General features: G+C 38.5%; 3 protein-coding genes across 3 annotated transcripts; 2 read left to right on the top strand and 1 right to left on the bottom strand.

Moving 5' to 3' along the window:
• Positions 1 to 2395: 2395 nt before the first annotated feature.
• Positions 2396 to 13674, top strand: ugdh (UDP-glucose 6-dehydrogenase). The gene is made up of 12 exons (XM_028459299.1): positions 2396 to 2645; positions 5485 to 5646; positions 5991 to 6092; positions 6164 to 6364; positions 6442 to 6639; positions 7153 to 7300; positions 7386 to 7480; positions 7565 to 7695; positions 10946 to 11085; positions 12133 to 12224; positions 12312 to 12422; positions 12507 to 13674. The coding sequence occupies exons 2-12, from the start codon at positions 5485 to 5487 to the stop codon at positions 12615 to 12617; spliced, it is 1491 nt and encodes a 496-aa protein (XP_028315100.1). The 5' UTR covers positions 2396 to 2645; the 3' UTR covers positions 12618 to 13674.
• A 1088-nt stretch (positions 13675 to 14762) lies between these two features.
• lias (lipoic acid synthetase) lies at positions 14763 to 19867 on the bottom strand. Its single transcript, XM_028449313.1, has 11 exons — positions 19734 to 19867; positions 19407 to 19582; positions 18521 to 18614; positions 18351 to 18431; positions 17730 to 17886; positions 17567 to 17624; positions 17356 to 17484; positions 15608 to 15753; positions 15450 to 15520; positions 15256 to 15367; positions 14763 to 15173 (listed from the first exon to the last, which is right to left on the bottom strand). Exons 1-11 carry the CDS (start codon positions 19830 to 19832, stop codon positions 15115 to 15117), a joined length of 1182 nt encoding a protein of 393 aa, XP_028305114.1. The 5' UTR covers positions 19833 to 19867; the 3' UTR covers positions 14763 to 15114.
• A 608-nt stretch (positions 19868 to 20475) lies between these two features.
• Positions 20476 to 25731, top strand: rpl9 (ribosomal protein L9). The gene is made up of 8 exons (XM_028446395.1): positions 20476 to 20550; positions 21096 to 21142; positions 22122 to 22237; positions 22898 to 22993; positions 23203 to 23335; positions 23950 to 24030; positions 25062 to 25191; positions 25574 to 25731. Exons 2-7 carry the CDS (start codon positions 21097 to 21099, stop codon positions 25166 to 25168), a joined length of 579 nt encoding a protein of 192 aa, XP_028302196.1. The 5' UTR covers positions 20476 to 20550; position 21096; the 3' UTR covers positions 25169 to 25191; positions 25574 to 25731.
• Positions 25732 to 26576: the final 845 nt, after the last annotated feature.

Raw genomic sequence — 26576 nt, 5'->3', positions numbered from 1 at the left:
ATGTAATAACCCTAGTTGTTTATTCCTTAGACTTTATAAAGTCTCTTCTGGTCTTTTGTACCTGCTTACCATGTGCTGTATTATAGGGGTGTCACAGCTGATGTAAGGCACAAAGCAGAGTTGGCTAAAGTGCCACAGAATGCTTTGCTTTGTGATGCCCTGTTTGAATATTTTCACCACTGAATTTAACATATTTAGTATCCAAGACATGAAACTACACGATGGCAGTACGGCTCAGTGATTTAATGTATTTTTCTATTTTTTTAAAAAATTTAAATCTGCACTAAAAATACAGAATTTATATGAAAACAGCTATGTAAAAAATCTGTATAATCCTCAAAATAAGCAAAACAGTAAGAAGACTAGGGTGTATTTAACAAAAGCATAATGTATTTTAAAACGTTACATTACTTCAGTATTGATATATGCAATATTGTTGTGCCTAATCAATGGAGTAATTTTTTTTTTTTTTTTCTGCATTAATTTATGCAGCATTTGCAATTATAGCCACTGAGTGTGTGCTTTTTTGACATGTAGGTGAAATATCCTTCAGGGTGTAGGTGTACATTCAATATGTGATCGATGCCAGATTCTGGGGTGTGTATGTGTGTTCATTTTGTGTGAATAGTAACTTTGTTTTAAACAGTTATCTGGCCATCCATTGTATCCCAGGCTAGGGGCTTGGACTGCTTAGAGACTCCTAAGGGGAATATGGAGAAATGAATAGCTAAAAAATAAAGGTGGGATGATATATCCTGTCAGATCATTTAAAAAAAAAATCCACTTGATCTTTTGTTACTTTTGTGTTTTTATTTTTTTATGTTCCTACTGAGCTTAAAATGCCATAACCAGACTAAGTATGTCCAGAGTTAAAGTTAAATAAAAGCATGTTTATTTTGTCTTTTTTTCCATGACGAACATATCGTATAGAGGGTTTTCACCGACGATACTTTCTGGGCAGTAACCCAGATACTCGGCCATGTTGGAGGTAAGCGGTTGTTGACGCTACATGTTGGAGGCTCACAGAGGTGTACTCTGTGATGGATAAATCACAGAAAAGCTCCACAAAATGCTTTATAGATGCAAAAGCATACAGGGTAGGACTTGGTACGCAGGAAAGGGCACAATATCTGGAAAGAATACGGTTTATTGGTGGTGCAGATCCATATGCCTCATCTTGGATCAATGACGACCTGGAGAGTCTTCCGTCTATTATATATCATGATATCGTCAACTATCTGGATTTTACCAAGCCCATACACAGCAGAAGACCTTCAATCTTATAGAAGTTTGGAGGTCGGCTGTGACTGCAGAGGCTCGCGTTAGCAACAGATATATATCGGCAGATAACTCAGTCAGTTCTAGTAATTTCACAGTGAACCTGCAGCGTAGTTACTGCAAATAGTATACGACCACCAGGCAATCTTAGATGACAATGCTGACTCTAAGGTACAGTAGATGACCAGGGTTTGAAATCAAAGTAACTTTGTCTTCTCTGATACGAAGTATATTGGCTGTGGCTAGGGCAGGGGTCTGCAACCTGCGGCTCTGGAGCCTCATGTGGCTCTTTGACTCTTTAGCAACGGCTCCCGATAGCTTTCAAAAACTTAATAAAATAATTAATTATTATTTCTTGCAGAGGGTATTGATGAATAATGACATTAATTTCAAATAAAATTAGGATAAAAACAATTTGTTAACCTAAAAATAAATCACATTGTGCAATAACTTGCGCCTGTGGCTAACCTTAAGTTGTAATGAAATCCCTGGTAAGATAACTAAACTAACAAAAAGACTATTCTGGAAGAAAATAGATATGTTGCAAGAAATTAAATCCATTAACTCAAAATTATTTGACATTATTTCAACTTTATAGAATTTTATACATTATATATTGTTTGCATTGAGAAGGTTTTTTTTTCTTTTTCTTTTTTTTCCCGGCTCCAGAAGGACTTTATTCCTGGTGAGATTAGGCAAAATGGCTCCTTTGAGAGTAAAGGTTGCTGACCCCTGGGCTAGGGCTACTGGACTGCCACTTTATGGATTCGCAGCGCCCCTCATTGGTCAGTTTAGGTCACGTGATAGGTGCACCACGTGACTTGAAGATCCGTCATTTGTATTCAAGCTCATTTTTTTTTTTTTTTTGCTACCCCGCTAGCCCTTTTATTTTAGCCTTAACTGTAACTCTATCCCTAACCCTAAAATGTTTATTTTTGTCAGAAATTTCTTTTTAAAGGTGGAATTTGCCGTGTTAAATATGTTAAAATGAAAGAAAAAAATGGCAAGTGTGGGATTCAAACCCACGTTAGCAAACCCCACACTGTCAAGTTTATTTGCAGAAGTTGGCCAATTCGTGCTTTTACTTTGAAGGCCGAGTATGGGGGTGTGTGCGCTGGTTTTTAAAGTGTTAGCTGCTGGCTGAGGGGAGCGGATTCTAGCGTCACTGTGGGAGGCGTAGCTGGAGCCTATAAACCCTTCAGTGCAGGAATTAGAGGCACTGATTCACACTGAGTTTTCAGGGGACGTTAACACATTCAACAGGACACCGCCTCAGGAAATACTGATACTCTTTAAGGACAGGAGACGCCGACCGGAAGAGCCCAAACACCGCCTTACTAAAGTTGAAAAGCGCCGCGCTGGCAGAGGTAACGTAACCAGTGCTAATAACAGGAGCTAACGAGCCTAAACCGCAGATACGTCCTTTATTCTCACTGAGCTAAAGCAGCTCTGAGACATGAGTGAACGGCTCTATTCTCCATCCGCGCAGACGTGGCACAGCCTATCAAAGGCTCTTTATATCCCAGCAGGCTCTCTGTAAGTTCAGCTTTACACATCTAATAAAGCTAATTAGGTTTACACGTTTTATCACCTAATAAATCTAATTAGGTTTACATGTTTTATCATCGGCAGTGGCTATCCTTTCGTAGCCGTATTAATATACTTGTATTCTATCCGTACGTAACGCCTCTCATTGGCCAGTTTAGTGACGTGATGAAGGCGCTACGTGCTTGTACTTATCTTTTGCTATTAATACGTAGATTCACGTTGTGGACATTCTACTATTTGAGTTGTTGTGATATTCATACGCAGCGCCTAGGGCTGGGATGAACGATAATTTTTTAAACGATTCATCTAGTGATTTTTTTTTTTTGATGCATCGATTAATCTAACAATTAATTTTTCCAGTTCGATTCGATTATTGATTATCTCCCCATTAATTGACTAAAAGTAATTTATACATGTTGATTTACATATCTAAAATATTTTTTTTTTAAAAAAACAGTGGCTATCCGTACTGTTGCCGTACCAATATACCAACATTCTATCCGTACACAGCGCCCCTATTTGGTCAGTTTAGGTTGCATGACTAAGACTAATCCTAACCCTAACACGCTATGTATGTGTACTTCAGTAACCGAACCAATAGCACCGGGGGTTACAAATAAACACTTTCAAAAAAACAAAACATGAATTCCTTAACATTGCAATATGTTTATTACTCTTCAACTCAAAATTGCAAAATAAAGTTGAAGTAAGAATATAAAAATACAAAATAATGCATTCAGCGACAGAGGTAGCGTAGCATTCAATAAGAAACAAAAAAGGCAGTGGGAGCCAACAGCCTGTCATGGTGTCCTTGAACCAACAGATTTTAAGTTTTATGTTGAAAACGCATAGGCCTAGCTTACTGAAAAAAGTGCATCTTTTAATTCTTCATTCACATGACAATAACAACTTAAAGTAATACTCTGTCACTCACATTTTTATAGAACTCAAAGTTCCAAATGCTAATACAGAAAGTGGTTTTCCAACAAAAAAATGTTGCGCATATTTTGCATCAACGTATTTTTGCGTCGACATCATCGATTACGTCGATGCGTTTTGTCACGGCCCTAGTAGCGCCCCTCATTGGCCAGTACTTCTGTTTGCTATTAATACGTATATTCCTAAACTACGTTACAGACTAACTCACCATAACCTTAACCCTAAACTACGTTACGGACTAACTAACCCTAACCCTATGTAACCTTAAACCTAAACTACGTTACAGATTAATTAACCCTAACCCTAACCTTCTGAAGTGGATTTGAATTCCTTGCCACCATGAATTTGTACATGCATCGCTTGTTCAACCATTTTTTCTTCTGATTTGAATGTATGAAATGGTCACATGACTTCCAGTAACATCATAGGCCACGTACGAATGGCACTGGGGGTTGTCCGTACGGCTACGTACGGATAGCCACTTCGTTTATCATCGGTCTCCGGGCTACTGTAAGAACACTAATTTTAAAACAGTGTTATCCACCACCTGGGCTGTTTTGATCTGAGAGCGTTTTGGTACTTTACTGACTTGAAATGTTTTAAACCAGTTTTTATTCGGCATGTTTGATAATTATTGAATAGTATATGATAAAACACACTTTTTCTTCTTTGTTTTATGTTGTAAATTCTGTGAGAAGTGGTTTGCAGTGTGGGTACAAAAAATATTTTTAAATACAAAGGTTTAGATAAAGCACAAGAGAAGCTTAGTCCTGCTCCTTGTGTCAATTCATTATGACTAATGTATGACAACAGAAGAATAAAGGAAAATAAAACCGGTTCGCATACACAATTTTTTTTAATTTTTTTTTTACTTTAATATGTTAAATATTGTACAATTAAAAGCTAGTTTAGTATTCATAATTAATACTATATGCAATAAGCTTCCCTATATTTTGGCTTTTGGACTTGATTTAATCCTTTTTTTTATAATAATAATAATAATGCATTGGATTTTATATAGCGCTTCGTCATTGACACTCATAACGCTTTACATTGATGTGCATTATTCTTTCACTCTGCACACAGTGGTGGTAAGCTACTATTGTAGCCACAGCTGCCCTAGGGCAGACTGACAGAAGCGAGGCTGCCATAGTGCGCCATCAGTCCTTCTAACCACCACCAACACTCACACACCACATTCATACTAGGCAATGTGGGTAAAGTGCTTTGCCCAAGGACACAACAACAACGATGACTTGGCTTGACTGGAATTTGGACCCCCAACACTTTGGCACACCCCCTTTTCCGGTAATTTCTTAGTTTATCGGAACATAGTTGTGTGATATATCGTTTCAAAGGCAATTCAACGTAGATTACGATTTTACATCGCACAATTTAATTTGTTTTACTTGGTGGAACCCGAGTCATTTTACTGAATTCTCGGAAAGGTGGTACGTGCTATTCGGCGCGAAGATGTTCCACGGGCCCCGTCATAGTTCATCAGAACTTGTTAGCATAGCTAATAACAGAGCTCAGATTGAGTCAAACTCCCAAGAAACTGGTAAAACCATGTTTGTTTTTGACCTATTTAATCAGTTTTTACTCTTTTAACATAGTCTTTCTAGGCCTATTCAAGTTCTGATGCTCTTTTATTAACATCTTGTTTTCTCCAGTTTCTGAGGACACTGGATTACATCGTTCCTGCTCTGTTTTCTGCAGATGTTCCAGATAAAACGTATTTGTTGCATTGGAGCTGGGTACGTGGGCGGGCCGACATGCAGCGTGATCGCACACATGTGTCCAGAGATCACTGTGACTGTGGTCGACATCAACGAGTCCCGCATCAAAGCCTGGAATTCAGACACCCTGCCTATTTATGAGGTAAGATAAATCCTTGAGCTGCATCACTGGGAATTTAGTGTTATTTGTAAGAGGAGCAGGCCAGAGTTCATAGGGAATACTGGGATATTTTTGTAGCCCTAAAGCCTTGTGTAACCTTCAGGTTCACAGAAACAGCTGTATGTGTTATTGCGTAATTCTGCACAGCCGCCGTATCATTACATCCATTTCTGGTAAAGGTTTTGACACGTAAATTAGTTGCAGATGTTTTTTATTGGGACTTCCCTGCATTTGCCTCAACTACTAGCATTGCACTATAGTGACTCATGTGAGTCAGATAAAGAGTGGTCATCGTTTACCATCTTATTTCCACCTTCTTATCTCAGCCCGGCTTGAAGGAGGTGGTGGAGTCTTGCAGAGGAACAAATTTGTTCTTCTCTACAGACATTGACTCAGCCATCAGGGACGCCGACCTCGTTTTTATCTCGGTGAGCTCATCAGTTACTCACACGCATCTCAAATGCAGAAAGAATTAATCTGAGTTGTGTTCCTTCCAAAGGTAAACACCCCAACAAAGACCTACGGCATGGGGAAAGGTCGTGCAGCTGATCTCAAGTTCATTGAGGCATGTGCACGTCGCATTGTGGAAATGTCCGACGGCTACAAGATAGTCACAGAGAAGAGCACGGTGCCGGTCCGAGCTGCGGAGAGCATCCGTCGGATATTTGACGCCAACACGAAACCCAGCCTTAACCTGCAGGTGTGAACAAGCTCATGTCCACGAGCCTCTAATATCATTCACACTGCTTTTCTAACAGAAACCCTGCTCTGCTTTAGGTGCTTTCCAACCCAGAGTTCCTTGCGGAAGGAACTGCAGTTCGGGACCTGAAGGAGCCAGACCGCGTCCTGATTGGTGGAGATGAGACAGCAGAAGGTCAGAAGGCCATCAGAGCTCTGTGTGCGGTGTACGAGCACTGGGTGCCCAAGGCTCGCATCATCACCACCAACACATGGTCGTCTGAGTTGTCCAAACTGGTGGGTGTAATTACCTGTAATATTAATAATAATAATGTTTTTTTTATTACTACACTTACTCAACTCGTGCCTCAAGTATTGTAAGTAAATATTTCCATGATTCATGAAGCTTTTTTTTTTTTTTTTTTTTTTACAATACTTTAAGCAACAGGAAAAAGCAACACTTCACAATTATTTTTTTTCACACACCACAAATATTAATGTTTTTTGTGATGATCATTTGTAAAAACTTGAAATTAAAATACTGATTGGGGGAAAAAACCTTTATTGGAACTTGAGACTTGAGACTGAGTTTCCCTCAGTGAAATGAAAAAGGAAGTTCCTTAAGATAAAATCTTTTTAAAATGATTCATTTCCATTTCATTCATTTACACTCTGCAGTGAAATAGTTTATCAGTAGAGTTTAGATTTAAGATGCTTAATACTCAATAGAGCTGTTTCAGCTTTAAAATCAGTGATCCCTTAAAATTCGGCTTCAGTTGCAAAAATCTGTGTGTTATGGTCTGCATGCAGGCAGCCAATGCATTCCTGGCACAGAGAATCAGCAGCATCAACAGTATCAGCGCTCTTTGTGAAGCCACTGGTGCTGATGTGGAGGAGGTCGCCAAGGCAATTGGTATGGACCAACGAATAGGAAGCAAGTTTCTTAAAGCCAGCGTAGGTAAGAAGCATAATTCCTGGAAACACCGTTCATGATCAACACCAGAAACTGTGGGGGCTTCATCTTTTGTTGTATTCGTTTTTAGGTTTTGGTGGAAGTTGTTTCCAGAAAGATGTTCTCAATCTGGTGTACCTGTGCGAGGCCCTCAACCTGCCCGAGGTGGCTTCCTATTGGCAGCAGGTGGGAACCAAGGAGGCAATGGTTGGAGATGTTGATTTGTGTTTTTTTTGTTTTGTTTGTCAAACATCAGCTTTGTCTTTTTAGGTGATAGATATGAACGAGTACCAAAGACGACGGTTTGCCTGCAGAATCATCGACTGCCTTTTCAACACCGTCACTGGTAAAAAGATCGCTCTGCTGGGCTTCTCCTTCAAAAAAGACACCGGGGACACGAGGTCAGTGCCTTTCCTTCTGTGTACACAGCTTATGTCTTTGTTTGACTCTAATGATACATCCTGTCAGTCAGTATCACAGCACAGTACATCACCTTTTGGCCTCAACATTTTTTATTATAATACTATTAAACACCTTTAAAAATATTATGTTTAACTTCCTGTTAGTGACAAACATTCACACTTTTTCTGCTTGACTCATTTGCTTGGGAGCAGGGGTGGACTGGGACAAAAATTCACCCCTGGCATTTTTTGTCCAGACCAGCCCACTAGATTATCAGCGACACGTAGAAGCCGTTATTAAGTCAGTGATACTCAAACATGTGACTTTTTATGTCTTAATTTTAAGTATTATTCTCCTAGAAAACATTAATAGAAGGAAACTTTTAAACCTCTTTTTACCTATTTCCCACAGCCATTTTGCAACTTCATTTGTTCAATTTTTGTTCTGACACTTTTTTTAGACTTTAGCTACCGTTTGCCCTTAAGCACCTATTTTTTTTGTCGATTTTTGCAAGTTCTTTCAACACTTTTATCCAATTTTTGTCTACTCTTGAATTTTTTTGGCCACTTTTCATCCCAATAAGCTAAATTTTGCCCAATAAATACCACTTGTTTTCTTTTTCCCTACATTTTGACTCTTTTTGTTCCTAATTTTTGACCTTTTTCACTATAGTTTGCCACATTTTGCTCAATAAAGCTACCTGTTCGGTTCGATGTCCAAGCACAGAATGAAGAAAGTTAATAATGTTGTTAAAAATGGAAAGAACTGATGTTGACGGGTAGAACCATACTCAAGGACAGTGATGTCACCTCTGTGATGCCAATATGTTCAAAAAATGCCAGCATAAAAGAGCCAGCTCCACATACTTGAGAGGCAGTCTGGAGCAGAACAAGCACCCAGCAATCCAGCTGTGATGCCCGAACCAGTCAGTCCCAAGAGATAACTGAACGAAGAAGGCCAGCACAAGACCATTCACCCAGGAGCACACGATCCATTGGTTTATAACCTGTGGTCTACCGCTGTGTCTACCGTGGTCAGTAAAGTTCAATAAGAACCAAAAAAGACAAACATAAGTTGTGAAATATGTGTTTTGCCTGGCGTAGCCTTTTCAGAGGGCTGAAACCAAAGATCTGAACACTAGCCTTTGCCATTAAATACCACATGGTTCCTCATTATTTGCCAATTTTTTGGCCGCTCTTGACGGCTTTTGGCCTATTTTAGTCACTTTTCACTCTTTTCCTGCCATGTTTTTGCCACTTTTGGACCATTTTTTGCCACCTAGTTACCATGTCTGCCTTCACTTACTCCTAAAAAAACAAATCGTAGTGGACCAGACCGGCCCACTTCAGGACAATGCCCGGTATGCCAGATGGCCAGTCCACCCCTGCTTGTGCTGACCTCCACATTAATGAACTGAGAATTAATTACTTTTGGTGCCAAAATCGAAAAAAACTGAAAAACACTTAAATGATTGCTTGAGTGAATGTTCTGAGCCTCCAGGAATGTGAAAGGAGTCTGATGGAGCTACTCCACAGTTAACCCTGACCTTAACAAGCAAAAAGTCAGGTCACAACTCTATGATATTAAAGGTTTGAGTTTAAATGCATGAAGCATGTCCTGTACATATACTTTATACTGTATATAGGTTTGCCTTTGTTTTTTTTGTTTTTTTTTTTTAAACAAAATGTCACCAATCTCTGCTGTGTGAAGACACAACTGGACATGATACATTTTGCTGTCAATTTTCTTTGGGGGCAAAAATCTCTCAATAAATCAAAGGACAGGTGAAAGCTTAACATCTGCCTAACCCTTGCTTATCATTATTTGTCATTTCAGAGTGAAAGTCCTCTCTCGCACGGTTATTAGCCATTACCTAACTCGCCCACCCTTATCTATTTGTTTATCATTTTTGATCAGATGCCAAGTGTTATAATAATACATTTTCTTTGTAATGCACTTTACTTTTGATGCCAAATCTCAAAGTGCTACAGGATTAAAAATAAATAAATAAATAAAACTATTATGTTATGTGTTAATATGGCTGCATTGGGGGGTAGCAGTGTCATTAAAATGTCTGTGTTTAATGAATAATTGCGTATTGAAGGTTTTTGCAGCCCACTGTGTGAATCGTTACTTGTGCTAATGTTGGTTGAGGCCAGTCGGTGATCTTTCACTATATTTATTACCAGTATTTATTTATTAATTAATGCACCTGGGCTCATTCTTGGGGAATGCCCTGCCTTTTTACAGACTTATGTTGGTTTTATTTCACAGCCATATCTTCAATGGACTGAAAAGGTTTTGAACAACATAAATTTTTTTCAAGCTCTAATTTAGTATCTTGAACTTTTTTAGAGCTTGTTTGTTGATTTCAAGTTTAAATGATCATCATTGATCACCTGATATTCTTCCAAAGACTAAAGTGTGCAAAGCATCAGAGATGTTTCATCTACATTAAAGAGGGAATAGTCTTGTGAATAAAACCTTCAGTTTTTACAGCAGCTCAACCAGTTTGTGTTTTTTCTGCAATTTTATAAAACTCTATTAGAAATTTGAAGTATCTGTGGAAGTGTTGTGCTTTGACAATAATTTGTAAACCTGGATGCAAATCCATAAGATATCCACAAGAATGATGTTAATGGTTTTAATTTATAGTATTGTTAAATCTAATATGTAAATGTACCTGATGATGGTCTGGTCTTCCTATTGCTAGCTGGATATCATTTATGAGCGTTATCACCTTTTCATCGAATTTCAGTCTAGTAAAATGAGCCGCCAAAAGACAAAGAAAATCAAACTCTTACTCTATAAATTCCTATGCACTCGTGCTTTATTTAAAAATCTGTAAAATATTATTTCCTGCTTTTTCTTTCCAACTCATGAACTATATTTATTTATTGAATGCACAATCTGTTCCTTTTAAAACCTCAGGTAACACAAACACATCAATGGTTACCACCCAAGTCAGACTGACCACTGTGTGTGTGTGTGTGTGTGTGTGTGTGTGTGTGTGTGTGTGTGTGTGTGTGTGTGTGTGTGTGTGTGTGTGTGAGGAAAAGAAAATCTCCACAAATGTTGGCTCAGCTGTCAATCATAACCCATTGTCAGAGACCTGCTTTTCACAGCAGCGTGTGCAAACCTGCTGACTCACTGTCCGTTACCTTTACTCCACTCTGCACTCAACCTACCCACTGTATGTTTCCCTGTTCAGAGTTTAAAGTCAAGTGTGTGTGTGTTACATGCGTGCAGGGAGTCGTCCAGTATCTACATCTCAAAGTATCTGATGGATGAAGGTGCCAAGCTGTTTATTTATGACCCCAAAGTCCTCAAAGAGCAAATCATCTACGATCTGTCCCAGCCCCACATCTCAGAGGACAACCCACAGCGAGGTGTGTGTGTGTGTGTGTGTGTGTGTGTGTGTGTGTGTGTGTGTGTGTGTGTGTGTGTGTGTGTGTGTGTGTGTGTGTGTGTGTGTGTGTGTGTGTGTGTGTGTGTGTGTGTGTGTGTGTGTGTGTGTGTGTGTGTGTGTGTGTGTGTGTGTGTGTGTGTGTGTGTGTGTGTGTGTGTGTGTGTGTGTGTGTGTGTGTGTGTGTGTGTGTGCGTGCGCGCGAGGAGGCTTTACAGCATGCATTTATTTTAAATTTACAAAAGCCTGAGAAGGGACCTGAGAGGGTTTGGTTGGTGACCATGAATGGAGCCTTTCTGTGAGGCTAACCGGTTTCTGTGTACAGCTCTTGTCGATTCCCACTATATGTACAAGACATGTTGAGAAATACTGTTCTCTCTCCCTGAAACATTTACAAACACAAAAACACGACAATGTAGAATATATAAATTATAAGGACAGAACAACTACACAACAAGCATTTATAATATGTACAGTGAGTGTGCAGATACGAAAATAAATATATTTAAATACAACTATGGTGTATTACAGTAGTGCAGGAGTATACTGAATGAAGTGGCTGGTGTAAGCATGAGTTTAATATTAAAAATAAAAATACCGGTAACTGCACAGTCACACAGCCTAAAAAGTGGGGCTCTATCTATAAACATTAGGCTTAATATTGGGGAGAAAACGTTTTGTTCTGAAATATTGTAAAATAAAACTCTTCATGGTTTTAAGATTTACTATGACATGGACGAGCCTTAGAATATTCCTCATTGAGTTTTCCATGCGTGGTTTTTACAGTATAAAGTGTTGGATCCTGGACGGATGTATGGATTACAGTTACATACTGGTTAGTGTGCTAATCACAGCATAGTGAGACAGAAATGTACTGTTTAGTGAAAAATTCAAATACAGCTATTGAGTTTACCAAAAAGAAACATGTAGAATAAGAACAATAACATTGAAATGGACTTTAAAGCTGTTAATATGAGGTTACCTGGATTTATTCATTTATGCTCTATGTACTGACACATGTTTATTTCAGTGTCTGAGCTGGTAACCATAACATCAGACCCTTATGAGGCGTGTCAGAGCGCTCATGCTCTGGTCATCTGCACTGAGTGGGACATGTTCAAGGTCAGAGTCACATTTTATCAACAACTGAAAATACAACCTTTGGTCCTAAAATAAATCATTCACCTCTGCTTTCACCACTCACAACAGGAACTGGACTATGAGAAGATTTATAAGAAGATGCTGAAGCCATCTTTTATTTTTGACGGTCGCAGAGTGCTAGATCACCTTCACCCTCACCTCCAGAGCATCGGGTTCCAGGTGAGGACACACAAAAAGCTTTTCCTGGAAATGTGACTGAATGTATCAGGACAGAATGTTGATGTGCTGCCTCTGCCCGTGCAGATTGAGACCATCGGGAAGAAGGTGAAGGTCGCTAGGATCCCCTACACTCCAGCTGCTGTGTGTCCTCGTATCACTGCCCCTGAACCACCAAGCAAGAAATCCAAAGTCTAACATCATCCCTTACACACACACACATTCCTCACTGCTGTCCCTCAATAGCACATCAACACGAGGGTCATGATCACAATAGGCAGTAACTCCCTGCGGTGGGCGGGGCAAGATTGTGAAGATTATATGAGCGACCAATCAAATCAGATGTGAATGGGTTTTTGTTTTTGAGTGGAAGGAGATGAATATTGATTCATTTTCCAAGTATGCTGGATTACATTTCACAAATGCGTGATTATGAAAAAAGCTATGCGACACTTTCTAATTTTTATACTATTTTATTGATATTTTTTATAAATGACACTCTTTTTTAATCAGTCCTTACTCTGTATCCATGGCGATTATTTAAAGAGCCAATGCAATAAAATGTATGTATTCTATTTTTGTCCAATTTATTTGACATGAAGTTGATTTTGTTTTTTTTTTTTATCTCATTTTCACTATCCATAAAAACACTATTAAGCTGAAAGTTAAGGGAGAATGTTTTCTATTGAGCATCGGGGGTTCAACTGTTCAGGTTGATTTTCAGTGCCTGCGTCCTAAATTAGTTTATCTGTAATGTTTATTAAAAGTTCTGCATCACTGCACAAACATTAAGACGGAAACTTTAGATACAAAGATAGATTTCCGGGATTTATTCGGTGTGTGCTGTATTACGACGCTGGCTAATGTCTTACCGGGCTAAATCACCATGGTAATTTAGGCTGAAAACCTAACCTGGTCAGGATCAGGTTATGAAGTGGATAAGATCTAAGGCCTGCCTCCTCCTGACTAATCAGTTATCTAGGAAAATAACCTGCCTATTGTTAGAAGATCCTGGTTGGTGTGGATTTGATAGCTGTTTTTAGGAAAGAAAGATTATTAATGGATAAATACAATCCTTTCATTTACAGATTAACTCAGTCATTCTTTCATACATGCGCTATGGTGATGCTGTCAGACTCAGCAGAAACATATTGCAGTGAAACAATGCACTCATCCCAGTGTGTGTGATAAATTGAGGAACACTACCTGAATAGAAACACATCTATGCCTTAATAAAGTGAAACTGGTCACAGCGCTTTCTATTTATCATCCCATCAATTTAATATTGTATAATCTCACGCTTTTAGGCTCTAATGTCGGCAACTCCCTGCCTGTGTTTCTTTCTTCCTGCTTTTTCTGCAGCAACAGTGTTATTTTTTGGTCTGAATTATGGATTTTAATTCTTCATATTTTATTAGAATTATTCCTCAATTTTGACATAAGTTGCTCTCCGTGATTGCTGCAATCCCATTTCACTAGGGGTGTGACGATGCACGATATTGGGCTCACGAGAACGAGATTTTAAGAAAACTACAATGACAAAATATGATTGCATATATGACGCATTTTGAAATGTTTTATTATAACTCTTTACATGCATGATGTAAGCATGAGCTTTCAATAAACTTCTTCCACAAATTGAAACTAAAATTTATAAAAGTTAAAATACAATAAATTTAATTATATTTATTTTTTTCAAGTGCAAACAATGTGTGCAAAACCAAATCAAAGTTCTACTCTGTAACAGTGTAAATAGTGCAAACAGAGCCTGACCAAGTATGTCATAACAACATGCTGCAACTACACAGCCATGTTCTTTTAACTGTTAACAACTTCTTCCACAAATTGAAACGAGAACTAAAATTTACTCCTTTTTCTTCTCCTGTTTTAGGTTCTGGCAGGCCAGACTTAGCAAAGGTGCATTACTGCCCCCACTGGTCACAAATAGAAGTTTGGATTGTTCACAAAAAATAAAAAAATTAACACGACAAGAAATTTTGTTGAGTTTAATCTCGCGAGATCTCATGGCACAAGATCTCATCACACCCCTACATTTCACTAAAGCTCCCATGTTGCTAGGCTGAAATCACCTGTCTTAAATGAACATGTTGATAGCCTGCTTCTTAGGATAGGGGATCTCTGACAGAATGTTTGGTTAGGTGAAACTAACGGAGATATCCTGGGCCTACTTATCCAGCTTAAGGACACTGTTCACTTGAGTCCCAATGGGAACATGTTTACAAAAAGGTCTCCAATGAAGTGTTGTTGGCTGAAGAATCAGTCATTTGTCACTCTGGCATTTTCACTGAAGTAACAAAAAAAAAAAAGCACAAACATGACAACTGAAGATTTTTAGGATTTAATTTACACTAAAGTTTTATTAGAATAAAGTAGTTGCTAAGGTAAATTTATCAGTGCACTTAAAGGTTAAATTCTGTGATACTATAAAAAATATCACAATTTAAGTGTATTTCTCACACATTTCACTGCATGAAGCATTTAAAGAACATATCAAACCCATCCTGAAGCTCACTCAGGCAATATTAGTTATTATTGGATCACTTTCACATATTAAATTAAAGACTGTTCATTTCCATTATAGAGCGACACATGTTACTGTATCATATGATGGCTTCCTGGTTTCCAGGTTAAAGCACTTCTTGCTGGTAGGTCACAGCAAGGGATGGATGTTGATTCACACAGTGGCATCTTCAGCTTTCCTCTTCTTCAAGAGATTCTTCAGGAAGAACTCTCCTAAAAAACACATTCCGTTTAGAAACTGGACCAGGTGATCAGATAACAGGTGAAGAACAGGATTTCTCGGCAGAATTCTCACCTGCTTTGTATGAAGACCTCACCAGAGGCCCACTGGCTGTGTACACAAATCCCAAATCATTTCCCACTTTCTCCCAGTGAGCAAATTTCTCCGGGGTGACATATTCCTCCACCTAAACCCGAGAACACATTGTTGGGAGAAAAATTAGACCTCGACGTTTCAGTCACAGCTGAGCAACATCTGTGCAGACTCACCTTTAAGTGGCGTTTAGTCGGCTGCATGTACTGTCCGAACGTCAGGCAGTCCAATCCTGCCTCCTTCAGCTCTGAAACATCAAAATTGAGTCGTCACACTTCTGCTCATGTAAAGAGATGTTTGTGTGTGTGTGTGTGTGTGCACAGAGAGGACTAACCCATCACTGTGTTCATTATCTGCTCGTCTGTCTCTCCCAGGCCGAGCATAATGGAGGTTTTTGTTAACAGTGTGGGGTTGACCTTCTTGGCGTGTCTCAGGACACTCAGAGACTGGTCAAAGTTTGCTCTGGGGTCACGGACGTACCTGAAGGAACAGACGGGTTCAATCTCAGCATATGAAACATCAGGTAACGGATGTATGAAGAATGTCACTTATTTACAAACAATAACTAGAGTAAATTAAATTGGCTGGAAATCAAAACGAGCAAACGGAAAATTAACTGCATTTTGTGTTTCTGATCAACTTTAAGTAACACAATAAATAAATACACAGTAAAATCCAGAGGTGGTCATCAACATTGCCTTTAAATAAATGACTCCAATACGCCACCTGTTGGCCACAGCCTCTTAGTGCATCGTGTCATCAATAAATAATTTACAGACGTACCCATATTTTTATAGACGCTGAGAAATATAAAAACGTACACTGCTTTAAAATGGCAAAAATATCTGAAAATACATTTTATCGAAAAGACAACATTAGGAATTTTATGAGATAATCAATTTTTTGTCACTATAAATGTTTAGATTACTTACTGTTACTAGTTAAAGATTTGTTTTAATAATTGGAGGAAATCTCCCTGCTCAGAGACTAAAAGTTTTAAAGCTCTGACCCAGAGGTTAGTCGTGCTGACAGTATGATATATAATCTGGGTTTCCTCAATGCAACATGTGTTAAATTATTTGTAGTCTCCATATGGGGCCCTCGGTCTAAGATAAGATAATCCTTTATTGATCTCACAATGGAGAAATTTACTTGTTACATTTGGCATTCAGTAAGATCACTCAGGGTGTGCAGAATAGACAAGAAATGTGCAGACATTTAAATGGTAAAAAGAGGGATCTTATGTACAATAAGTAAAAGCAAACATCGTAAGGGGATGCAGTTATAACAATTAGGAAATAAGAATAATTAAAAATAGAATAAAAGTTAGAACAGACTATAAAAACTAGAATATCTAGGTGCAAAGTTTACAGTTCTAGTGCAGGTTGTCAGTAAGTGGCGCTGGTACAGGGAATAAAGTGGCGCTGATACAGAGATTATTGCACGTAGTTTTGCAAAGGGGGGTTAATGCACATGTTACTTACGTCTAATGTTGTGCGGCCCAGAAACTAAACCAAATGACTCCAAATACAAAATACGAAAACAAATTGGCACAAAATGATAGAAAATTACACAAATAGGCTCCAAAAAAAAACCCAAAATGACTTCAAAAACCACACAAAACAACTAAAAACACACATTAAATGATTTAAAAAATACACAAATTGACATCAAAATGACCGAAAAATAGACAAAATGACTCCAGCCATTCAAAACAACAAGGAAAATACACATAACAAGATCAAAGCATACAAAATGACCAAAAAAAAATACACAAATTGATAGAAAAATACACAACATCACTCCAGACATTCAAAATGACAACAAAAATACACAAACTAATGTTCTTTCCTGTATTAACACACCGGTCATTCATTATTCTAGTTTGTGGCCAGTAGATCGGACAATCGCATTTTTGTGGCCCCCACTTTAAAAAAAAAAATTGTCCTCTCTTTGGACTAATACGTTGGCTAAGGAGTATTTTCTGTTGAAACCAACAATAAATAATCTTGATGCCCTTCACTAATAATAGCAGCAGGACCTGGAGAGAATGAATCTTTACAAACATGTGAGGCTTTGTACCTCTGCAGCTCTCGCACCGTCTCCACATTGTGAGCGTAAACGTCCAACCCTGACAGCGCGATCTTTTCCACGGCTGAAAGGTCTCCACGGAAATCAGGCGTCAGACATTCGACCAGGATCTCATGGTTTCTGATAGAAAACAGCAAACGTGTCCGTGGATGAGTATTAGTAGCTGAACACCCCAACAGATGATCGGAAAAGGAGATTTTACCGTTCCTTCAGGTTCGACACAGTTTTAGCAAAGTGATCTGCACCGCCATCAACAATATCTGCAACAACACAAAGCATTTTCGATTCAAGCTGAAAATAATAATACTATCTCTTTCTAATTGGATTTGGTTTCAAAAAGAAGCAACGGCTGGAGCGATTTTTACCGTCTCTGTCGACTGAGGTGAGCACCACGTAGTCCAGCCCCCAGGCAGCGATGGCTTTGGCCGTGTTGTACGGCTCCTCTGGGTCCAGAGGCGGAGGCTGACGGGCCGTCTTCACTGAGCAAAACCTGCACCCCCTGGTACAAGTGTCCCCCATCAACTGCAGACAGACGCACGACAAAAAAAAAAAAAAAAAAAAGTCTAAGAGTTGGAAAACAAATGGTGAATCCTTGAAAAGAATTCAGTTTTTTCTGAATGAACTGGTCAGAAAACACAGATACACATCCCAGCCACACACACACACACACACAATCAAATATAATGCACTGCACACATTAAGTGACATATATACAACCTTCTCATCTGAATCTAGGATGGAGGGAATCGGGATTGGTCAATGATCCAGGAGTAGAGAAATAATTATATTTTCATTTGTTCAGACTACCAGTCACACACAGCTTCTGAATACATTTATATAATATTAAAGTTCAGGGTTTTGTCTGCAAAAATGAAAAAAGTCTATTTCAAACAGAGAAAAACTAAACTAGATTCCCCCTGATTATGCAAAAAAAAAAAATCCTTTAAAATAAAAGCACAGGAACCCCTTGTGGGTCAGAAACTTACCATGATGGTGGCTGTAGCTGTGGCATATTCTCCTCCTCCCCAACACTCACCGATGTTTGGACACCTGGCCTCCTCGCACACCTGAGACACACACACACAAACACGCACACACCACTGATCCTCGCTCTTTGAACCCTTCATACTTGGAGCCTCACAGACATCCCACTCACTGTGTGCAGGTTCAGGTCTCTCAGAGTTTTCTTCAGCTTGTTGTAGTTCTTTCCAATGGGGATCTCAGTCTTCAGCCATGGAGGAAGCCTCAGTCTGAAATAATATGTTAAGGTTTAATTTATTCAGATTTTTTTTTTTTTTTTTTTTACTTCGATCTCCTGACATGCTTCGACTGCCAACTGTCAGTCTTCCTCAGAGGCATCAACTGATTGCTTTGATGTATGCTTACCAGTTATTTTATAAGGAAAGCATCAAAGCATCTACTGATTGCTGAAAAACGTTTGTCTGAACAAATTAAACCTTTACATAATATGAAAACTACCACCAGTGCGTGCCAGTGGCCTCATGTGTATGTTAACTGCACCAAAAAATAGACGTTCAGTTTTTACTCAGTGTGAAATGTGATGAAACATCTGACACAATAAATGAAGGAAACATGACTGTCTCTTGCTTTGAGTCCCCAGTGTGATGGTGCATGGTTAGCAGGCAGAGAGAATAAGTGGAGATGTGATTCAGGGAGGGACTCTGTGTTGATTGATCTCAGGTATAGCGTATTGGGAATAATCACAACCGTTTTATATCTTCTAGGAAGCTGCAAAGGAGAATCTGCACTGCTAACTCGACCAACGCTTGATGGACGAAAGAGAGAGAGAATGTGTGCCTTGGACACTAACCTGAGTCTCAGTCCTTTCACAAATACAGTCTCCTATTGGACAATAACCTACATGAGTCTGGTAGGTGCATGTCAAAGCTACAGTGATTCCATGTTACATGTTGTTGAATCACGTGTGATCAGATCAGATCAGATCTCATGTGATCAGAGAACACCAACAATAGCCTGTTTTGTGCTAAACCAAGAAACCATGGTTCGAGGCCCAGACCCACCTCTGCCCTTTCTGCCTCTTCAGGTCTCCTCTGTACTCGGCCCACCGGCTCTTCTCTGACAGCTCCCCAGAGATGAAGTCCTGCAGGTCGGGGCCATCGTGGCTCTGGAGCTCCTTCCTCCTCTCGGTCTGATCCGGGGAGGATTTGACCGCAGAGCTAAGAGTACCGGTGCAGACCTGGACACAGGATTTCAGTTTATTCACACACGCTAGCAAAAGCCAAAGTTTCACAAACACGCATTAGGGGAAGGTTTACAATACACCGACCGTCTGTCCCTGGAGCCGTCAGTGACAGACAGTCGGTTAGGCTTTAGTTAAAGTTACTTACAAGTGGAGCAGCTCTGGGGCTCAGCCACAGATGACTGGCAGAGAAACGACCAGTAACACAGAGGCTCTGTTTTAGCAACGCCATGACTTTAGCTGTCATTAAAAAAAAGCGACTGCTTTGGTCTGCTGCTGCGTTCATGTACAAACATCAGCGTAGGACATAATTACACATCAACTCAGTACTAATAACGATAAAAGTCTGAATTTTATTCTATTTAGACATTAGCTTTTAAAACTAAACTAAAGCATTAACTCTAGCAAGTTGCGGCGGGAATTTTAGTGTTTAGGAAATACACCATAGTTACAAGTGTTAAGTTTTCAAGTAATGGAACAGTGTAATAGATTTAAGTTTAACAGAACATACAAAATTCAAATATTAGAAGATAAGTATTTGGATGAAGAGCAGCAGTTTAGCTCGGCACGATTATATCTTATATTCTAATGATTTTAAAGCATTCAATGAAACAGAAATAAAACGTAAAATTGACGGTAAGTGATAATGCAAAAACACAAATATTTGCTGATACTGAATCAAAGATATTTTTTACGATTGATCGGTAGACGTTCTATCTCGTGATTGTCATATGTTTGAGATGCTGGAACTCAGCATAATTACACCAAACGTCTGGTATTCTTTATTACTTCTTATTTACACTAAAAGTCGTCACTACTTTCCCACGTTGAACCAATTTCTAAGACAGGCATCGATGTTCTCTATGTTTGACTTGTGATGTCTGACGCTTTTACGTACTGACGTTACGTAAGCTACAACAGCGCGGTGACGTCCTTCCTTCCTCCTTTCCTCTGCTACCGGCGAGGTAAGGATAGCAAACACTCTTACGTCGTGATTAAATCTAACTCCATCCGTGTATAAAGAACCTTCTGAGAAGTTAGAAATTAACCGGCAGATGTGATGCATGTTGTTTTACACATTGTTGGCTGTATTTGGTACATGAGTTGGGTTTTAGAGAAGATATGACGGCATATATTAGCACAAACTGGTCGGTGCTCAGACTTGGGCCTGCATTTTAGTGAACGTGTTCACAGCTGGTTTACCAACGAAAGTGTTATATTACACTCTGTACGACTTTCTACTTATTAATGTGACTGAAGTACAATTATGAGCGCTGTAGTGGTACTTCCAGCTCAGATTGGTCATGTTGCTAACACTGGTTAGCTGTCCTGTAGCTAAATCATATTAGCCTGTATTTACATTCTGCTACACGTTACTCTCCGAAGCTCTCAGCGTTGTCCTGCTTTCATACAACCACTGAACCTCATTCAGAGCTGTTGGTAGACAACGCACTGCTGTGGTGAATTCATCTGTGTACATGGTTTTAATATAATATTGTTTATTTTACAGAATGAAGACCATTCTCAGCAGTCAAACTGTCGACCTCCCCGACAATGGTGAGACACTACATACAGGACTTTTATTTAATGATGTTTAGGTGATTTTAAGCTGTTTAGAACTAAAAATATGTCTGATTTTTTTCGTATCCTTTTCTACTCAGGCTATATGCAAATAAATGACAAGGACAGTCTTCATTGTTACTCTGGAAAACATTAAGACTAGATGATATTGTAGATGTGCTAAACTTAGCCTGAAGAATAAAATACAGTTACACAGGGAATAATCAGCAAGATTAATAGTAAAGAGTAAAAATGACATTGATCAGTTCCACATGTGAATTATTTGAATTTCAGCTTAGTTTTAATGAGTTTGTGAAACAGTACACTAATGGAGTTGTTAATTTCACTATTAATGTAACATACACTTCATTCTAAAACCACTTGCTTTTTTAAAGTCTTTTTTTTTTTTTTTTGATGGTTTAATACTGCTGTATCGATTGCCTATGCCACGGGTCTTTGTTAATATTTATATCAATCGTACCCAAATTTTGATTCCGAAGCCTCTGTATTTGTTGTTAAAAGAGATAAATAACAGTAGCGTATTCTTCTGTGGTTGGAAATAATCGTAGAATTGTTTCACAGGGGTACTATTTTGCCTGCTACTTTTGTGTTTCTGATTTAATGATTTATTTCGGCCATTAATGTTCAAGCATGCAAACTATTAATGGTAATCATGTCAGACCACATATAATAATTTTGTTTGTAATGCACTTAACGTTTGACACCAAATCTCAAAGTGCCACAGGACTAAAACAAGCATTTGATGTAAAAAAAAAAAAAAAAAAAAAAAAGGCAATAACTGTTAAAATAAGCTAATGTAAAAAGGTGATTTTTAAGTCTTTTAAGTGTCCACTGTTTGTGGGGTCCTGAGGTGGTCATGGAGGGCATTCCACAGGCGGGGAGCAGCAGCTTTAAAGGACCAGTCGCCCATTGTTTTAAGACTAACACTGCCGTTGCTTTGTTGTGATGTCTGCAGTCGAGGTGAGGCTGAAGGGCCGAACGGTGATTGTCAAAGGGCCCCGTGGCAAGCTCACCAGGGAGTTCAACCACATCAACCTGGAGCTCAGCCTGTTGGGCAAGAAACAGAAGAAGGTAAATTACCTTAGCGTTGTATGCGGGTACGCTCTAAGCATGTCCCTAATGTAGGCTTACATCAACATGTTCAGTCCTCTAAACTGAAGTTGTCGTTCTTCAGAGGAAGTATCTCCTACTACGTAATTTGTATCTATATACCGGCAGTCTATCCGTAGATCCCTTTTCTACGTAAGCGTAATGTGCCTGTTTTATCACCGTGTCAGGATGGCCGAGTGGTCTGAGGCGCCTGACTCAAGGATTCTTCCTTCTGCTGCCACGGGTTCGAATCCCTCTGTTGACATATATTTATTTATTTTTAACATGGCAAATTCCACCTATAAAAATACATACATTTAAAAATTGAGGTAACTAAAATAAAACTGACGGAACTTTAAGTCATGTGGTGCACGTGTCACGTAACCTAAACTGGCCAATGACGGGCGCTGCTTATGGATAGACTGCCGGTCTATTGACACTTAAATGTACTGATGGCCACTGCCGCCTTAGAATGTCTCATATTCCAAGGTCAAGGTCGATATCTGCTTTATTTGCACTATAAATGCCAACTTGTATAATAGTTAATTATCATTACTTTGAATAGATAAATCATTTTAGACATTGTGTTTTGAATATGGTATTGTGCACAAGTTAAACCTTCAACTATGTTGCTCTCCACAGCTTCGTGTGGATAAATGGTGGGGTAACAGGAAGGAGCTGGCCACTGTCCGCACCATCTGCAGCCACGTCCAGAACATGATAAAGGGAGTCACTTTGGTAGGCTCAACACATCCATAGATGAGTTTTTTTTAGGATGCTGACAACAAGCTATTCACAGCTAAACTGATGATGGCAAGGCTCACTTACAGCGAACATGGTAGCTGAAGTTGCTTTGTGTTTGGTTTAAAGATGGCGATGGTGCTCTTTGTGTCTGAGTAAATGTTTCAGTGAATGTTAAATGAATCCCCACTTGTGTCCAACTGCAGGGCTTCCGGTACAAAATGAGGTCAGTGTACGCCCATTTCCCCATCAATGTCGTCATTCAGGAGTCTGGAAATCTGGTGGAGATCAGGAACTTTCTGGGAGAGAAGTACATCCGCCGTGTCAGAATGAGGACAGGTGAGTCTGAATTGCACTCAACCTTTTTAAACATTGCGATCTGTCTTTGCAGATGAGTGTTTTTATAAATTAAAGTAGTTCTAACTTTTAATTAAAATGTATGTGAAACATCAATTAAAAAAAATGTCAAAGCCTCAAATGGTCTTTTTAATTGCAGCCATTTTCTTCACCATTTGTCCCAGTGAAGTAGACTTAAAAAAACTGGCTTGTTGGTCAGCAATGAGTTATTTAAATGTTTCGATGTGTAAAAGTTAATAAAACAGCTGAAGTCTAATCTGATTATGAATTGAAGTTATGTACTGTTGCAATTTTTTTAATGTTAATTATCTATTCAATAATATAACTAGATTTGATCATTAATGCACATTAATGTCATGTGGGAGTATATAGTAATATATATATATATATATAACACATTGTGCTGATTGCTTTGGTTTTTGAGAAATGTTTGTATAAATTCAACTATACTTATCGTGGAGTAAAAAAATAAATCCTGTTTTCTTTAGCTTGGGTTTTTATATGTACCAGTGAAAGTTATATCTGCAAGGCTGCTGTTGTCAAATCTTAAAAACCAATGTTTCTTTATGGTGAGGGTAATGTTTTTGTGCTTACAGGTGTGATGTGTGCGCTCTCTGCTGCCCAGAAGGATGAGTTAGTCCTGGAGGGGAATGACATAGAGCTGGTGTCAAACTCAGGTATGTTAAGTTTTTGGTTCTCCATAGAATAATATGACAGCAGGGACTCCAAACCCATAGGTTAATTCTGGCTTATTTTACAGAAATGTGTATTAATATGCACTGTCCCTATAATAATTTAAAAAAAAACAGTTTTAACCCTCACCTCAGCAAAAGGTCCCAGTCAGCATCATGACAAATATTTTAGGTTTGAACAACTTAAAGCAAAAATTTGTCTGTTTTGTTCAAGCAGATCATTCAGTTACATTGTGTTTGTGTGTAGCTTTCTTTGTGTTTTTGGTCCAAGTGAGTTTCCTACTGTACAATGACCTGCATTTCCAAAGAAAATTGAGATAATCTCATTGTTTTATTTGTATAATTTTACTTGGCAAAGTAAAGCAACTTGTGTAGTTTTTTTTTTTTTTTTATAAGAAGAAAAGGTTTTATTCCACCTGTACATCCCAGAAAAAGTACTGGCATTGTTTCCTTTACTTTACATGCTGGTTAAAAATGGTTCTACATTTAAGGATATTTTCTGTTTTTACCAATTGTAATTTAGAATGTAGTTGTTTTTTAGTGTGACCCTTAAAATTGACTTCTTATGAACAGTAAATGGTTCATCTTAGTGAAGGTCCTTTGTGAACTCAGAATGTAAGGTGTCACTGATGGACTTGTACTGTTGGTTAATTTCAACTTGCTGTATTGGGTAAACCCAACTTGTTGTTTTGGCTCATTATATATGCATGTTAAAAAAGATCAAGGCTTACACTAAAATAAATTGTAGCTCACTTTTTTCTGGCACGGCTGTCCAAGTTAAACTATAGTTGATTCAATACCAGCATATTTATAAAGTATGTGATAAAGATTAAGATGTTCTCTTGCAATGTTGCCATATTATGCTTTTGAAGAAATGCACAATATCAGTTTGAATGTTAAACTTATATTTTGTACCTTTATGCAGAGAAAGGATCCAAAATGACTGACGTCCCCTGCCTGTTGATACCTTGTTTATTTGTGTTGTGATTCTCAACGTCCTCCCCTCTGTGTTCTAGCTGCTCTGATACAACAAGCCACCACAGTTAAAAACAAAGATATCAGAAAGTTCTTGGACGGTATTTACGTGTCTGAGAAGGGAACCGTAGTGGAACCAGAACAGTAAATGTTACACCAGACCCTGTCGAGGTTAGATACTCGTCGATGCTCTGCATGCTTTGTGAATCCTCTGGCTTTGTCTTGCATGTCGTTTTTCACTCACTTTTTTATTTACTATAAAGACTTACTAGATATGTTTTATTCATGTTTATATTCATTTACAAATATGTTAAGCACTTTCTAAAACCTTCAGTGTTGCTGCAGAAACTGTTTCTGGTCAATATTTCCACATTCATGCTTGTACAGTTTTTACAAACATGTTGATACCTTTGTTCCATTTGTACAGTTTTGGAGTTCTGTTTGCGTGACAACCTAAAAGATCTAACCATTAGTGGAGCTCTGCATGCTTTTCTAATGGCTCTTCTTTTCAGCCATGTTTTTGCTCATCTTTGGATGATTTTTACCTCTACAGCGGCCTTGATCCAGCAGGCCACCACAGTCAGAAAAAAGGACATCAGGAAGTTCCTGGATGGCATCTACGTCAGCGAGAAGACCACTGTGGTGGAGCAAGATGTCGAATAAACATTCATTATGTCCTGATAATGACCAATAAAACCATGTTTTCCAGTTCTTCTGATTTCTGGTTGTTGGTTTTTTTTTTTTTTAATTTTTAATTTATTTTTATTTTTTTGGGGGGGGGGGGGCACATTGTTTTAATTTAATTACTTTATTTTTTTTGTTGTATATGGTACTGTTTTGTAATGAGTAGTTTTATGAAGTATTTTAGTTTTTAACAGACTTGAACATTTTCCATTCCTCTGTATTTGAGACTAGACCCAAGGGCTGCTGATACCTGGAGACCATCAGGGAAATATTAATGTGTACTCAAGTCAATCTACAAATAATAGGAAATAAAACATCAGGTTCATATGTAGTGCTATAAATTAGCACATCAACAGTAAACACTCATGATCAATACAATTAAACAAATCTGTTGTGTTTTTCCTCCAGATAATATATAGTAAAAGGAAACGATCTATCACAGTGCTGTAAATTAGCACATCAAAAATAACATTGTTCATCAAAAAGAATAAAGCACTAATCACTAGTAGTAGTATCCCCACATCCTCTACCACTCATCCACTGACTGTTCATTTGTCACTCATGGACTTCATTTTGGCTCTAAACCCTGTTATCTTGTCCAGTGTGGATTGTGTGGACCACTCAGTCTAGTGTAGTGTCTGAATAGAAAGACTGCTGTTCTTGCTAGCTGCTACATAGTTGGCACTGAGAAGAGCTTGCTTATCAGTATATTTGGAAATTAATGTTACCAGGGTAAATGTCTAAAATTTTGAAATGTCCTTCACTGATACTTATATATATATACACAAAATTAAAAGGGACATAATCAAGCTTTTTTCCACTTTATATTTTGAAAATGTGAGTTCTGAAATTGATTTACCTCTGGGTGTAAT

Source organism: Gouania willdenowi, chromosome 1, assembly GCF_900634775.1.
Source record: "Gouania willdenowi chromosome 1, fGouWil2.1, whole genome shotgun sequence".
Taxonomy (NCBI): domain Eukaryota; kingdom Metazoa; phylum Chordata; class Actinopteri; order Blenniiformes; family Gobiesocidae; genus Gouania; species Gouania willdenowi.
This window is presented reverse-complemented; position numbering and strand designations above follow the sequence as displayed.

Coding starts and splice junctions, on each gene's coding strand:
- ugdh (XM_028459299.1), top strand. CDS start 5,485: ATGTTCCAGATAAAACGTATTTGTTGCATTGGAGCTGGGTACGTGGGC. Junction 6,093..6,163: donor CCGACCTCGTTTTTATCTCG/GTGAGCTCATCA, acceptor TTCCTTCCAAAG/GTAAACACCCCAACAAAGAC. Junction 7,696..10,945: donor AAAGACACCGGGGACACGAG/GTCAGTGCCTTT, acceptor ACATGCGTGCAG/GGAGTCGTCCAGTATCTACA.
- lias (XM_028449313.1), bottom strand. CDS start 19,832: ATGACAGCTAAAGTCATGGCGTTGCTAAAACAGAGCCTCTGTGTTACT. Junction 18,432..18,520: donor GAGACCTGAACCTGCACACA/GTGAGTGGGATG, acceptor TGTGTGTCTCAG/GTGTGCGAGGAGGCCAGGTG. Junction 15,754..17,355: donor ACGGTGCGAGAGCTGCAGAG/GTACAAAGCCTC, acceptor CTGTTCCTTCAG/GTACGTCCGTGACCCCAGAG.
- rpl9 (XM_028446395.1), top strand. CDS start 21,097: ATGAAGACCATTCTCAGCAGTCAAACTGTCGACCTCCCCGACAATG. Junction 21,143..22,121: donor TGTCGACCTCCCCGACAATG/GTGAGACACTAC, acceptor TGATGTCTGCAG/TCGAGGTGAGGCTGAAGGGC. Junction 24,031..25,061: donor AGAGCTGGTGTCAAACTCAG/GTATGTTAAGTT, acceptor TCTGTGTTCTAG/CTGCTCTGATACAACAAGCC.